Consider the following 13,801-nt stretch of genomic DNA (forward strand, 5'->3'; position numbering starts at 1 on the left):
ATGGGGACTGAAATGCAGCCCAGAGGCAATGCACTAATCAGTCTTTCTCGGTTCTTCATAAAAGTTAAAAATGCCTGTAATAAAACCAATATAAATAACATTCAGTGTCCCATACTGTTCAAGAAAAGGGAAATTATGGCTTTAATGTTCCAGTGAGAGATGATGAATACAATTTTCTCCCTCTGAGTTTGCACACACTAATAAAATATTGATCTTTATGACAAAACAAGTTACGTTTGTATGGAGAACAGTTCAGGAGGGTTTCATGGCTCACAGCAACAATGGCAGAGCATATAACATTAAATATTAAGTGTCAGTTTGCTGAATTAATGCCCCAGTGTAGCCGAGTAAAGGGTTTTGCAAAGAGACATAATAGTTTCTTCTCCTTGTTTATGAGTATCCCAGTCATCATCGTTTAATTTATTATCTGTACTACTGCAGATCAATTTGATATGGGTTATTAACATATCTGGCTCCTGTGCTCCAAGCCATATGTCCCCAATGTAAGCAGATGTCAGGAATACACAAACAGCTGTGGAAGAAAAATCAGAGAAAAATCAGAACAGATATTCTTCTATTTCCAAAACCAAACCATTTTGCCTCCAGACCCATGTTTTAAAATAGTTTCCTAACTCTTTTCCTAGATGGAAAATTTGTGGAGATTTTTGCCCATGCAAAGCCAATGATCCTCCCCCCAGTAAAGAAGAAAACAGTTTCTGGTTAGCACAACCTTCTGACGTCTTTAAATAAAAAAGTTTGAAATCTGACCTGTAGCTTTTACTATCAAATGATAACTGAACAGTATATGGATCAGAACCCATACCCACATGGACTCGTTTGTTGCAGACTATTCTCCCCCTTGGAATTATATTTTTCATACCTCACTGAACTTCATTTTAGTCCTAGAAAGCAAAGTTTCTCTGGGGGAGTATGACTGTTGTACTAGCAGAAACCGCTACAGTGTGACCCTGTTCTGTGCTACCAACCCCTGTGATCACACCACCAGAGACAGAGCTTTGAATTTGTGAAGTTATGAACACCAACAGACAAGGGCAAACTTCAAACTGTTTTGATGAATTAAAAAACGCATGGAACTACCTATTTTCTACCATTAACGCCCCGTAAGGTGAGTGAAAAGGAAAAGAGGAGTTACCTTTCTTGTTCACATCCTCTTCCGTCATTGCTGACAGACACAATGTTTTCACAAGTTCATGGAAGCTTTTGTTGGTCAGGCCCTGAGCATCCATCAGGTGAAGCATGACTGAACTGAACAAACAGAGCTCTTTAAAGAGTCCAGCCGTCCCACTGCTGGCCTCACAGATCCGGGTGTACAACTTGAAGATGTTGTTTCTCAATGTCTCATCCCTGAGCATCTCCTGCACTGCCAATGGGTGTGGCAAGATGCACTTCTGTAGCCACCGCAGAGTTAACGGAACATTTTGCATATTGAGGCTGTGCTCAACCATGGACTTTACAAGCCATTTAGTTACTAGGCAAGCGGACACACAGGTAAGACTGACTGTTTCATCCGCCGGGTCAGCGGAGTTGAGGGGCTCCCCTCGATGCTTGGTAGGCGGCGCTGGGAAAACGGGCTCCCAGTGGGCAAATATGGAATTCAGATGATTTCTGCATTTCTCCAGCTCGGAGGCTTTCAGGTCTGCAGCAGTGTCATCTTCTCTTTCCATCTCATTCTTTTTCCGAATGTGATGACATGCATGAGATGAGGCTTGAGATTTGTTCTTGTCTTTAGTATTTTCTGTAAGAAGAAAAACACCAGCAAAACAAACAACAGGCACTCCAAAGGATTTTCTTGGTACAAAATTACGCAAGAAAGACAGTACCATGTGTTGTTTCAGTTGCTAAAAGGATAAGTACTAGCCTCATTTAGCAGCCTAATTGAGCCTATACAATTCAAAGCAACGCCCAGTGATTCATAGGCTGAACTGGCTTTCTGAACTGCATCGCTCAACTTCGAGGTGAGGAACAAGTAACGCCACTCCGGCCCTGGCCCAGCGAGGCCAAGGCAGTATTTCCACGAGGTGCAGTTTTGCCAGTAATGCTACGTTATTTACACCAGCTCACGAGAAACGCTCGAGCCGCTGTTCTCGGGGCTAGCGAAGGCATAGCACACACCTGCCCGCAGAAGGGGATCACCGGCACTGCTACATCACCTTTGAATGGCGCAGGCTAACGCGGCGAAGTCTGCCATCCTCCAGCACAGCCGCGTCCTGGCTGGGTGCCTGGCTGGCGAGGTGCTGCCAACCAAGGGCACGTGAATTTTTCATACCCCAAGGGGAAGAGACAGAGAGCCAAACTCTGCAACGCGGGGCTGCCCTCCGGTAGGTGCTGCCTGGGTCACGGGCAGCAGCAAAGCTCCTGAACAGCAACAGCGCTTCGCCACCACCATACCACCCGAAGCATTTTACAGCAATCTGCTTTTGAGAGGTCATTGAGAAAAATCTTCAGAAGTTTCAACTATGTTGCACTCTGCAGCTTAAAATCGACCAAATGCATTTCCTGGGAGCTGTGGGGGATGGGGACAACTCTAGAAATGTACTGTCAGAAACAAAATTTCAGATAAGGACCCATTTTTGCAACTGCTTTATAAGCTCCTGAGCCTTGGAGCAACAGATACTTTTTAAAACCGCATGTATAGTTAAGTTACAGATGTCACTGTAACTACTTTCTAAAAACCCTCACAAAGACACTAAAAGGGTGTGAAAAACTTAAGAAAAACTAGAGCTTTTATGGTATCCCTTAAATACAGCCCTTAAAACTTCAATAATTAGTTTATCCAATACAGAACATTTAAAGAAACCTACAGAAGTTGTAACAGGCACCAAGAGCAGTTGTATTTGCAGGAAAACAGTGTCATTTAACACTTCCAACTACAAAGTTCCTTCTACATTTTATTCACAGAGATAACAAGACAGAAGTCATACACATTCAAACGTATTTTTGCTTTCTCCTAACACTGATGACAATAAGAAAAATTAACTATTTCATTTTCACTTGCTTTACTGCTAGTTTTTACTCATATTTCACTTTCAGATCCCCCATCCACACTCAGAATGGTTCGAATCATTGAAGACAAAACCTCCAAACACCATTTAAGATTTCACTTAAGAATACAATTTTTCAAAGCCTGACAGCAGATGTGCAACCAGGTTTTGTTTCAAAGCTCTTTCCCTTTTTAAAACTGCATTTCTCCAAAGCTTCCAGAATTGTGTTAAAGTTACGAATCACTACAATAGACCTGAAAAATGTCTTTCCATTTCCATTCCTTCTCCCCCAAGCTATATCAGCTTGTCTGACAAAAGTTATTAATACTACTTCTTATGAAGTTTGCCTCACTTATAACAGCCTCAACAATATTGCTTTTCTGAAATATTTTAGTACTTACTAAGCAATTCTTTGATTTGGTATTTCTGAGCAAGAGTCTGCACATCCTCCTGCAGTTGCACGTCTTTTTCGATGACGCTCCACTTACGCAGCAGCAGCAGGATCTCTTTGTTTGAGAGAATGCTTTCATTCACAGTGAACCGGTTCATTTCTTTGAAGGCCTCAACAACTATGGCACGATATTCCAGCACAGAATTGAGTGTACTGAAAAACTGAGTCAGTTTGGCTAGATCTAAATTAGTCCTGTGAAAAGAAAACAAAAGTGCCATGTATTTTTCTGCATGCTAATTAACAAAATAAGTACAGGTTTTTCTCCTTACAGTCTCTTCCTACAGTTTTCTTCTGCTGTTCTCTAGAAATATACTTTTGTTTCTCAGGCTGACAGTAATAATTTGTTTCATTCCCACTGAATCCCCAGTGCTTCGCTCCATTAGTGTTTGGCAGAACAAACCATGAAACATTGTCTTTTCCCTCCTGCCTGTAAATAGCTTTACCTACGCTTCTTCATTTTGCGTGAATTTTCAAAATTTTGAGGAAGTAAACATAGCTTCTCCAGGCTTCTCCAGGCTGTGGCAATACTTGTCTGCACGAAGGGCTGCCGGTGCTATCACGAACCCAAATAGAACTGGTTACCCGTTTGCTTTCTACTATCCCTGCTGCAACTGCTGGGCTTAGACAGGTTAAGTGCTCTAGATCTGGAGAGAAGGGACTGACCCCTTAACATTGTCACATAGAACTTTGCACTGTTTCTCCTCGTACAATTTGCAGGCATGGTACAGACACAGAAAGTCTAAACCTTCGCAGAGTATGAAAGATCTCTGCAGCAAATAGCATTGCTACCTGCAGGTTCTAATCCAGCAGGGAAAACGTAAAACATAGCAGCTCAAAAACGGCCAGTAATTAAGGATGTAGAGGTTGACAGTAACTGTGCATCAGCTGTTATTTTGTTCTCCCTGTATTTAAACAGCTAAACCTTCCTGTCAAAGAAATCTCATCAAAATTCACTACTCAACAGTGAAAGTAAAGGGTAAAAAAAAAGCATTAAACTACCAGAGATCAAGAAATTCTCCTGGCCCTAATAAATTTCAAACTGGACAAAGGATGACATGCAAATTGATTAAAAAAAAAAAAAAAAAGGACTTACCGAACGTGTTTGATTAATGTGATCAAAACATAGAGAAATTCATTTACAAGTTGAATAGGAAGGAACTTCCTGTTCTCCTGGGATTGATTCTTGCTTTCCCTCTTGCCTCCTAAATTTGTTAGCCACAGAGTATGGAGCAAGGAAATAATTCTATTTAACAGCTTGTTTTCCAGAAACCTGAAAAACAACAACAACAAAAAAAAGCAAACTCCCATTTAGAAGGCAGATCCTAACCAGGAACCAGGCCATCTCCTAGAGAGGGCCACATTCTAGTGCACTTTTGGAGCTATGAATGGCAATAGGTTCCTCTCAGCCAGGACCCCATCAGGGCATGAGAGCGTACCCCTTTGAAGCCCCGGCCACACAGGGGTGTGGTTACTGCCCTCCTCTTGCCATTCTGCAGCTGGGAAAACACAGTAGTGTATCACAGCCCCTGCATGAGACTAGTGATTTCTGACTTGCATCTTTCATTACACAGCTCTGCCAAGTATTCCACTACATTGCAACCACTGCCACCATTTCTTTAGAGCAGCTACTCTTCAAGACAGCTTGAATATCTTCCTGAGACTTTAGGTAACAACAGCAATGCTTACAGCACAGTACCAGGAGCCATATTTACTTTGTTATTCTAAGGGGGGGTGGGGAGAGGAGGGAGAAATCTCATTTTTGTACAAAGGATGCAAGAATACTTGGCAAAAGTACAATCACAAAATAAGTACTGGGTGCTAGAGGACAAATCCAGGCTTTTTCACTTCCAAATGCACCAAATGGTACCAAAGAGGTGTGCACAACAGGGGAGCAGTACTGGGAACCTGTTCAGGCCAATCACACTGTACATGATCCTGAAACTTTGCTTGAACCTGCCAGGGGAATCTATGCAAAAGATTTTGTGTGTGTGTGTGTGCACGTGCGCATGTATGTGAGGGAGAGGCAAGGGGAGGAGGAAGGAGTGGGAGGAGAAATGTTACAGACAGCTCAAATTCATTATTGTGCCAATTACTGCGTAGAAGGTCCTATGACAGGATGTGAATTGTGGGTATTTGAAAGTGTCACATATGCTAAAAAGAGGTGCCTTTTTGTTTCCTAAGTTTTTCAAGAAAGCATTACCAAAAATATGACCCACTCCCCCGCCATCATCCCTCCTACTACAACCTGAAAGCATCTTGATTTTGTTTTCAGAAACACAAGGGAATGCTTCAGAGTTCGGCCAGTTCTGCCAGTATGGCCCTGGGTCCCAAACATCACAACTGCTGACAGGCCATCTCTGTATCTGTCACCCTTGTTTTCATACTCAGTTGCATAGTTATTCTACTGTAAACAGTAAAATTGTTCCCACCTGACCAGTATTTCCCTAGTTACCTTTTCTCCAAGATGTGCAGCATCCAGGTTAGGAGGCTGTGATCTTGTATCAGCTCATAGGCAGCTCTGGTGACATGGGCAGCATTTTGTAATATCTCCAGAATACGACTCTGAAACAGAAAATATAATTTGTTCTTTTACAAAATTAGAATATAGCCAGGATCTAATTATTCTCAATCTTTCAGAAGGATATAATTAGCAATCTGACAGGTATCTAATCAACTTATAGTGAAAATGTATTACCAAACACCACATGTTCTTAGCAATCCCAGGAAAGAAAAGATACTCTCTTTTCAAGGCTTCATACACACAGACACTACTCTTAAAAAGAAGTCTTAAGGTAGCAAGACAATTCTCTCTTTTTGTCCAAGATTTTGATACCTAACTGAGATACTTTTAACAGACTGGATTTCTCATGGTAGACGCTTGTGAACATGAGAGCTTCTGGCATGTGAGTGTTTTTCCTGCTAAAGCACTGTACAGGTAACATGCTGGTTAGGGAAAAAGGAGACCTAAAAAAGCAAAGTCCCTGACCGTATGAGCAAAACTGTGGTATCTGCAGTATTTTCCATGAAGCAGTAGAAATATGACTATAACCAGACCACCAGTTGATGAAACTGAGTGAGGCTCCACGATGGCAGGGACCTATTTCAATTTCAGGGGACAAGGATGTGACTCTGGTTTAGACAGAAGCAATTATTTTACCCTCCACACATACACAAAAATCAACAAGCAACAGATTTTCAAGAGGGCAAGGGAAGAGTCAACTGCTCCTTTCTGCTTTGTATTTGTTTAAGATCTCCAAATGATGTAAATGTCTGTGGTTTTGGGTTTTTTGGTGGGTTTTGGGTGGGTTTTTTTTTAATTCTTACCTGGGAGCCCTCATCACACAAAGGACTGTTGAAAAATGAAAAAATGACCTGAAAAATCCTCTGGTAGTCATAAAGCTCGTAGCAATGTTTATCACGCAGCCCTTCTCCAAGAAATCTGAGAATCCACTCACGTTCTGTTTTGTACTAGAAACCATACGAAAAATACCACCATCAGACATTTCAAAATAATGCCCGCTCATAAAAGCACAAAACACCCTGCTTCCCTGGGAGTGCCAGCACAGCACTTAACAGCTTTTTCTGGACTTCTCGATTTTCATCCCTATCAAATTTAATCAATAACATCCATCAGGAACAGTTACTCTGCAGCCCAAATAAGCACTTGATAATGGAACGTTAAAAGTTGCTGTTTCTAAAATACCTCAGCTGAACTCAACATTAATAACCTAAACTTGAATATGAATGTAAGCTAGCTAGGGCAGAACATTCTGTTTGTTGTGCTTACAGAGCATGCACAGCACAACTCACAATTTCATTACCTGTTACTATTAAGAAAACAACAAAGAAAGCCAGAAATAATACTTCTAATTCCAATATAAAACAAAACAAAGATGCCTCTAATCAATTACCTATGGAAGAATAAGTTTTCATTGCTTTTTTGTGGCTTTTTTTCTATTATTTTCTGAAGAATTAGTGGATACCTAAGATGGGATTCTTATATTACCTCGAAATCAAAACTGTAGAAAAGCTGGAAAAACCCTGGTACTTTCCTCAGGTCCAAATACTGGTGTGACAGAAGGAATCTGTTCACCTTTATATACATGTGCTCCTCTGTGAAGAGAAAAAATGGTTATTATGGAGGAGGACAACATTCACAGTACACAACCACGCAGAAAAAAAAAATGGAACCTGTATTTTCCAGTGTTTCAGCTAGCTGTCAAAACAGTCCGTTAATTACAGTGAGGAGGCTGCCTGCTCTAAGGCTGATGATATTGTTGGCCATCCCTCCTCTTCTCTTCCCCAAAATGAGAAGCTCATTCAGAGTGTGCGCAAAGCAAGTGAGAAGATAAACATTCAGCATGGCTCTGATTTCAGCAAATACAACATTACTCCATTGACAAAACAGAAATCTGTGGCAAAGTGAGAGGCAAATCTCTCCACATTTCAAGCCTAACACTTTACATTAGGCAATCATAATTTTTAACCTACAGACCAGACGTGTCCCCCATGAGCAGTGGGTTTAACTAGACAGCTCACAAGGTCCTTTCAAACTGAGCTACTCCCTGATGCTGTGATTCTCCTTTGCAACAGTGACTTATGTTGATGCAGTGTCTAAGGACAAAAGGACACTTGAGCCAACCTACTTTGATGTGCTGAAGCGGACCCACACACCCATCTAGGTTCACTCGTCTAGTCCTCTGCCCACCTCCACCCCAAAATTCAGAGGCGGTAGTGGCTTCATCCCTGATGGATCAGACTGGGTTTGTACACAAATCAAAATGCACTTTCCACTTCTCCAGCAAGGCAGTCTACACAAGCACTGAAGGTTTTTTTTTTTTGAAACACAGGAAGGCATACTTCATGGCTCCTACCAGTGTCACAGCTACCTCATCTTCCAGTATTGGTCAAGGACATTACTTTCATCCATGCACAGTCACTCTCTCCTGTTTACCACCCCAGGAGTTCAACATGCACAGTAGGTTACAGTACCTGGCTTCAGAATCTGCTGTGCCACACGAGCAATGTAGAGGGTCAAAGAGAACGTAAATCTGAGGTTTGGCTGCCTGATTCCATTTTGCACAGCATCCAAGAGATACACCAACTGCAGCACAAGAGCCCAGGGAAAAAAAGCTTGAACCATAACCCAAACAAATACAACAGGAGAGCGTGAATACATAATTAAGCTTTTAGGATATTTCATAGGCTATAAATCAAATACCAATCCCATCAGGATTTCCATTCCTACAAATAAAATTCCTAAGAATTTCTAAAACACGTTTTCCTCCCTTTTTCTGCCTGTCGATTATAACAGAAGGAAATACAAAGCAATAGAGAAACAATGGAATAGAGTATAAAAAGCTTCTTTTAGCTCTCTCACCACATGCATATAGATGGATGAGTAAAGCAGGGACTCTCCCATAAGTGTACATGACCTAACACATCTAACCTGGCAAACTGTCAACTGAGCTCAGTCTTACCTGACTCTTCTCTCGAAAGCGAGCTCCTTCCAGATGAGAACGAAAGGAAGCCAGGACAAAATAGGCGGCTGCTCTCATGTTGGAATCATAGCTGCTAAGGGCAGCTACTGTAAGACCCAGGGCATTGACTTCGACAAACTTGTGACATGCCACTACACACTCTGTGTGGGAATAGGGGAAAAAATGCAAGAAAAACACCCAGTGTATTATACTGACATGTTATAGAGTCTATAACAGCACTATAATCTTTAAGAAAACTTCTGCTTCTCTTCCTCAAAACATTTTCTGGGCACTTGGTAAGCCTGTGCCTAAAAGAATGATCAGCATAGCAAGTGAAAAGCCTATCCGCACTGAAGAGCTTCTGTAATAGAATGGACAGGAAAATAATAAATAAGCCATTAGCCACACATCAGTTGTTACGGCGCAGGCATGAGTGATTCTGCTGGTAAGGCATGTTCCAAGCAAAGTGCTGAACTCTAACCCTATGTCCTTCTAGGATAAACAAAATCCAGCAAGGAATAGTAACCAGCCAAACAGAAAACACACCCTTGAATCTAACATTTATCTTCCATAGCGTATTACCATCAGGACTTAGAGTTTCTCATTTAAGGGCTGTGTGTTTTGAAGAGCTTGTGCCACTTCTACCCACTCATGGCTAGAAAAGACTTGATGTAAACCTCCAGAATATCTCCTGTGCTATTTCTAGTCCATTCACCAGTCATGGAATACAGTGGCACCTCAGTTATATTTTACCAGCTGAAGTGCAAATGTACTGCAGTTCTGAGTTTAGCAACAATATTCACGTATTTTCTTGTAATTCACATGGAAGGCCAAGAGGAAGTTTCTGAGAAACAAATATTCCTATTTAAGAAGAGGCTACAGTCTTACTGACAAGTAGCCGTATTTGGTCCACTGATTTCTTCCCCCGCCCCAACTTTTTTTATATATATATATATATATATATATATATATATATATATATATATATATATATATATATATATATGCATTTTATATACATACATATATATATATATATATATATATATATATATATATATATGCATTTTATATACATTTATGTAAAAATCACAGACTATTTATGTCCTTACACCAGCAGCTGGGCTGTTTCTCTCATCTTTTCCTCAACTGCCAGAACTCCTACTTCAATTTTGTGCCTGGCAGTTTCATACCAGCCCTGCTAGTTACAGGCCAGTCAACGGGAGGGTCTCCACCTCCCAGCACTGCCTCCCAACCAGCCCCCTGCTACATGACCAATGCAAAGGCATCACTGAATTGCAGTAACAGATCTTTTCAGTGAGTGGTTTTACAAGTTATTTCAACGCTAGCAATTACTGTACACCTCCCTACACCACTCCTCGCCAAAGCACATCAAGTTTAACTGGCATAATGCAAAACACCTTAGTCATTCTCCTAGTGAGCGAAAAGATCCCTCGTTTGTTAGCATGGGATACCTCTCACATCACCAGAGCTCATACAGATACAATTCTACCAACCCTCTCTACTTGCAGGCACTGGGCAAGGCTACCACCTGACTGCCAAAGTGAAAATGGTGAGTAGCAACAACAAGGCAGGAGAAAAAGAAACAGAGGCGAGACAGACACCTAATCTATGCCTTCTACCTTCTACCTGCGGCAAAGCAACTCTGCACTTCCCACTCTTCAAGCAAGATGCAAGGGTGCAAGTTAAGCACTGGGAAATGGACACCTTCTGTTGAATCCCAAGTGAACATGCAAAGATGATCTAAAATTCATCTGTCTGCAGAGGATTCTCCATCACTCGTGGACATCTCACACATAGCCCTGGCCTATACAACAACCCCTCTTCAGAACAGGATCAGGTATGTGCTGTATGCCCTTTCACAGCAAGATCCCACAAGGCTCCTTCAAACTGCAGTTCTTGAGAACTACTGATGTACACCAACAAGACAGACAAAGTGGATAACTTTATGGGGTGGTACCACATAGTGAAATCCAAGGTCCTCACTTCAGCAGTAAAGCTCATGCTGGTCACAGAAAGATTTATTTGGAAAACTTTCTTTCACTGAAAACATGCAGTGGAAATATTTTCCATCCAGCTGACCTTAGAGAGTGCATTCAACAACTAGCATAAAATAACAAGCTATTATTAAAAAAAAAAAAGTTAATTCTATGTCTGACATACAGTTTGTTTAAAGGACCTTGAGAACCATGATGGAAAAGCTTTCCACAAGATGCTTATCAGAGCTAAAGTTAGACAGAGCTTGCTATCTGCCCAACTCCAGACTTGTTTTTTACTCAGTGAGCATGAAACACTGTGCAATAAGACCATGTTTATAAATTCAGCAGTTATATAACATCTGTGCACAGGGCACTGTGCAGCCAGTACAAAGAGCAAATAAATAAAGAGGAACTGGGAACTCCAAGAGCAGCTGACAGTTTAGGAGCACCATGGGACTTGAACTCATAAATCACTTGGGCCCTTTAAAAATGCCCCTCTTAGGACACAGACTCTCACTCAGGGTGGAACAGTTAAGAGAACTATTTTTCCCCTTTCCAGTTTTAGAGTCAGCCTATGTCAGGATACCCATTGCCTCCACAGCTCCGCAAGAAAACAATGTGCATGAGCTCCCTCAACCCCACTACTTCCCACACAAGCGGTTGTCCTCGTTGGCTGACTGTAGTGCTGCTGAGGATGACCAACAGCCACCAAATCCCCCCCACCAGTTAAGATGGTGGCATCTAGGTGGTGGGTGACAATGACAGGTGTGTGACAGCAGTGCATTTTCCAACTATTACGCCCAGGTTCAAAAGACACTGTCTGTCCATGCTCTTCATCAATAACAAAAGACCCAGCATTAACTGGATCGTCTAAGACCCCCCCCGCTACTGCAAAATGCCAAATGGTTCTGGTATCTTTTTCTCCTCAGTAAACTAAAAGACAGCTCTTTTTACTGCTGTCAAAATTAAACAGAGCAGTTTACAGCTATAGCTAAGTATAGCTGAGAACACACAAAACAGGTACAGTACTATAAGGGTATAGGTGAACAAAGAAGAACTATAAGTATGATTTCGCTGACAGACAGTTATCAGCCTGCCAATTGCTTTGGATGTTATTGTTGTGGAAAGCCAAATCCAGCTGTAACTACACAGTGGTTAACCATAATCAACACAGGGAAGGAGCTGGTTAGGAAATTCCTTATGATACTTGTCTCACTTTGATCCTTAGGGGCTCTCTAAATAGACAGTGTGCCTGTGAAGTACAGCAGGGATATGCATATGCAAAGCAAGGTCATGTCAAACAAGAAAAATTAGTCTAAGCAGTTTGTTTTCAAGCATCATGTAGATCTCATCAAATGTAAATTCTCATCAAACAATTCTGAGCACAGGTCTAGTCATGACATACAATGGCCCCATGCATCTCTGCTTGATGGAAAATGAGTTGGCTGAAGTTTCCCGATGCTATGACCACAGCCTGTAACAGGCCAGATCTCCAGTCCATTCAGTCACGCTGTCCCTCACAGAAATCAACACTCCTGCAGAGATTCACTCCGGCCAGGAAACAACTTCACCCTTCCCCAGCAATGGCAGCTTCTGGTCTATGCCTGGAGAACTCCTCCAACATTGCAGGTCACGTTCTCCAACCTGCCCTACCCCTGCCCAGCTCCCACTCAGAGCGCAGCCGCAAGGAGCCAATTACTTCCCCCAAAAACTCGGCCACAAAGCAGCCCAGATCAGCCCAGTCCCATCAGCTGCAGGAGGGGCACTGCATGTAGCAGCAGAAGGCACCATCCCTCCCACGCCTGTTTTGTTCATCACGGCACTGTGACACCATAGCTGATGCAGAATACAGCTGTACACATTCACCAGAAAAAAATACAACCTTGAGGAATATTCTCTACTGATGCCTCTTATGCTATAATTACATTATGTTGTTTTTTGTGATATACAGAACACTGACAGATCAGAGAACATAAATCTTTGTCTACTTTTTGTCTCTTCCAAGCTGTTTCCAGTCCCAGTTTAAAAAAACTCTCCTCATCTTAAGCAGATCAGTCCCTCTACGTAGGGTTAACCCACTACATTTAGAAGAGCTATGAGGGAGCACCTGGTCATCTGGACAAGAGCAGCTTGGCAGGCATGCCCATCTGCTGCTACGCTGCTCTAATTCCGAGTAGCCAAATCTCACTAGAGAGACTGCATTATCTGGAAAAGTGCCTTAAAACAAACCAAAAAGCTTTAATGCCAATTATACCTGGTTACTTTTTAATTCTGACAATTACAATGCAGTGCAGTAGCTGGGCACATAATGCATGTTTCTTCTCTCCAAAGCCAGGCACAAATTTCTTTGTAGTATTAGTTTTAGATTGAGAATAACAGAGCTACAGACAGAGCCATGCAGCTCCTGCAGCAGAGTAAAATGACACTAAATATCGAAGACAAACATTCACTTTACCTGGTCTGGTCAGTTCACTGAAGAGCTGAAGTAGAAAACAAGGATCATAGAAATCATCAAGACTCTTGACACTTTCATCTCTATATAGTGACTCTTGAACCTCCTGAAACCAAATCAAAACCAGTATTTGTAAAGAACACCACCAATTTCCAGCTTGGTTTCAAACTTCCCCAACCACCTCATCCCATTATAAAGCAGTGATACTAAACCTTGCAAAATATAATGCAACACAGGGTGAGACATGCTTGTGTTTAAATCTGGCTTTCACTATTAGGGTTCCAAAACTATTTCCCCTGACTAGCACAAACAGGTATAGAAGCATGTTAGCAAACTGGATGAAAGACTGAAGATCCCACTGTCAGTGGATCCTTGGGCAGTCAATTTTATCAACTGTTTAAAAGTTAAACTCTGGT

At 41.8% G+C, this 13,801-nt stretch overlaps 1 protein-coding gene across 1 annotated transcript in view; it reads right to left on the reverse strand.

The window, feature by feature from the left end:
- Window positions 1-326: 326 nt before the first annotated feature.
- The window catches only part of URB1 (URB1 ribosome biogenesis homolog), a gene marked incomplete at both ends in the record, with an annotated part of 57,718 nt that continues 44,243 nt past the window's right edge, over window positions 327-13,801 (reverse strand). Inside the window, 10 exons of the mRNA XM_082011694.1 lie at window positions 327-532; window positions 1,154-1,756; window positions 3,404-3,645; window positions 4,547-4,723; window positions 5,906-6,015; window positions 6,778-6,921; window positions 7,460-7,566; window positions 8,446-8,557; window positions 8,934-9,094; window positions 13,389-13,491. Coding sequence (XP_081867820.1) covers window positions 327-532; window positions 1,154-1,756; window positions 3,404-3,645; window positions 4,547-4,723; window positions 5,906-6,015; window positions 6,778-6,921; window positions 7,460-7,566; window positions 8,446-8,557; window positions 8,934-9,094; window positions 13,389-13,491 — 1,965 coding nt within the window. The remainder of the gene's footprint in view (window positions 533-1,153; window positions 1,757-3,403; window positions 3,646-4,546; window positions 4,724-5,905; window positions 6,016-6,777; window positions 6,922-7,459; window positions 7,567-8,445; window positions 8,558-8,933; window positions 9,095-13,388; window positions 13,492-13,801) is intronic.

Source organism: Phaethon aethereus, assembly GCF_964289735.1.
Source record: "Phaethon aethereus genome assembly, chromosome: 1".
In the NCBI taxonomy this organism is placed as follows: domain Eukaryota; kingdom Metazoa; phylum Chordata; class Aves; order Phaethontiformes; family Phaethontidae; genus Phaethon; species Phaethon aethereus.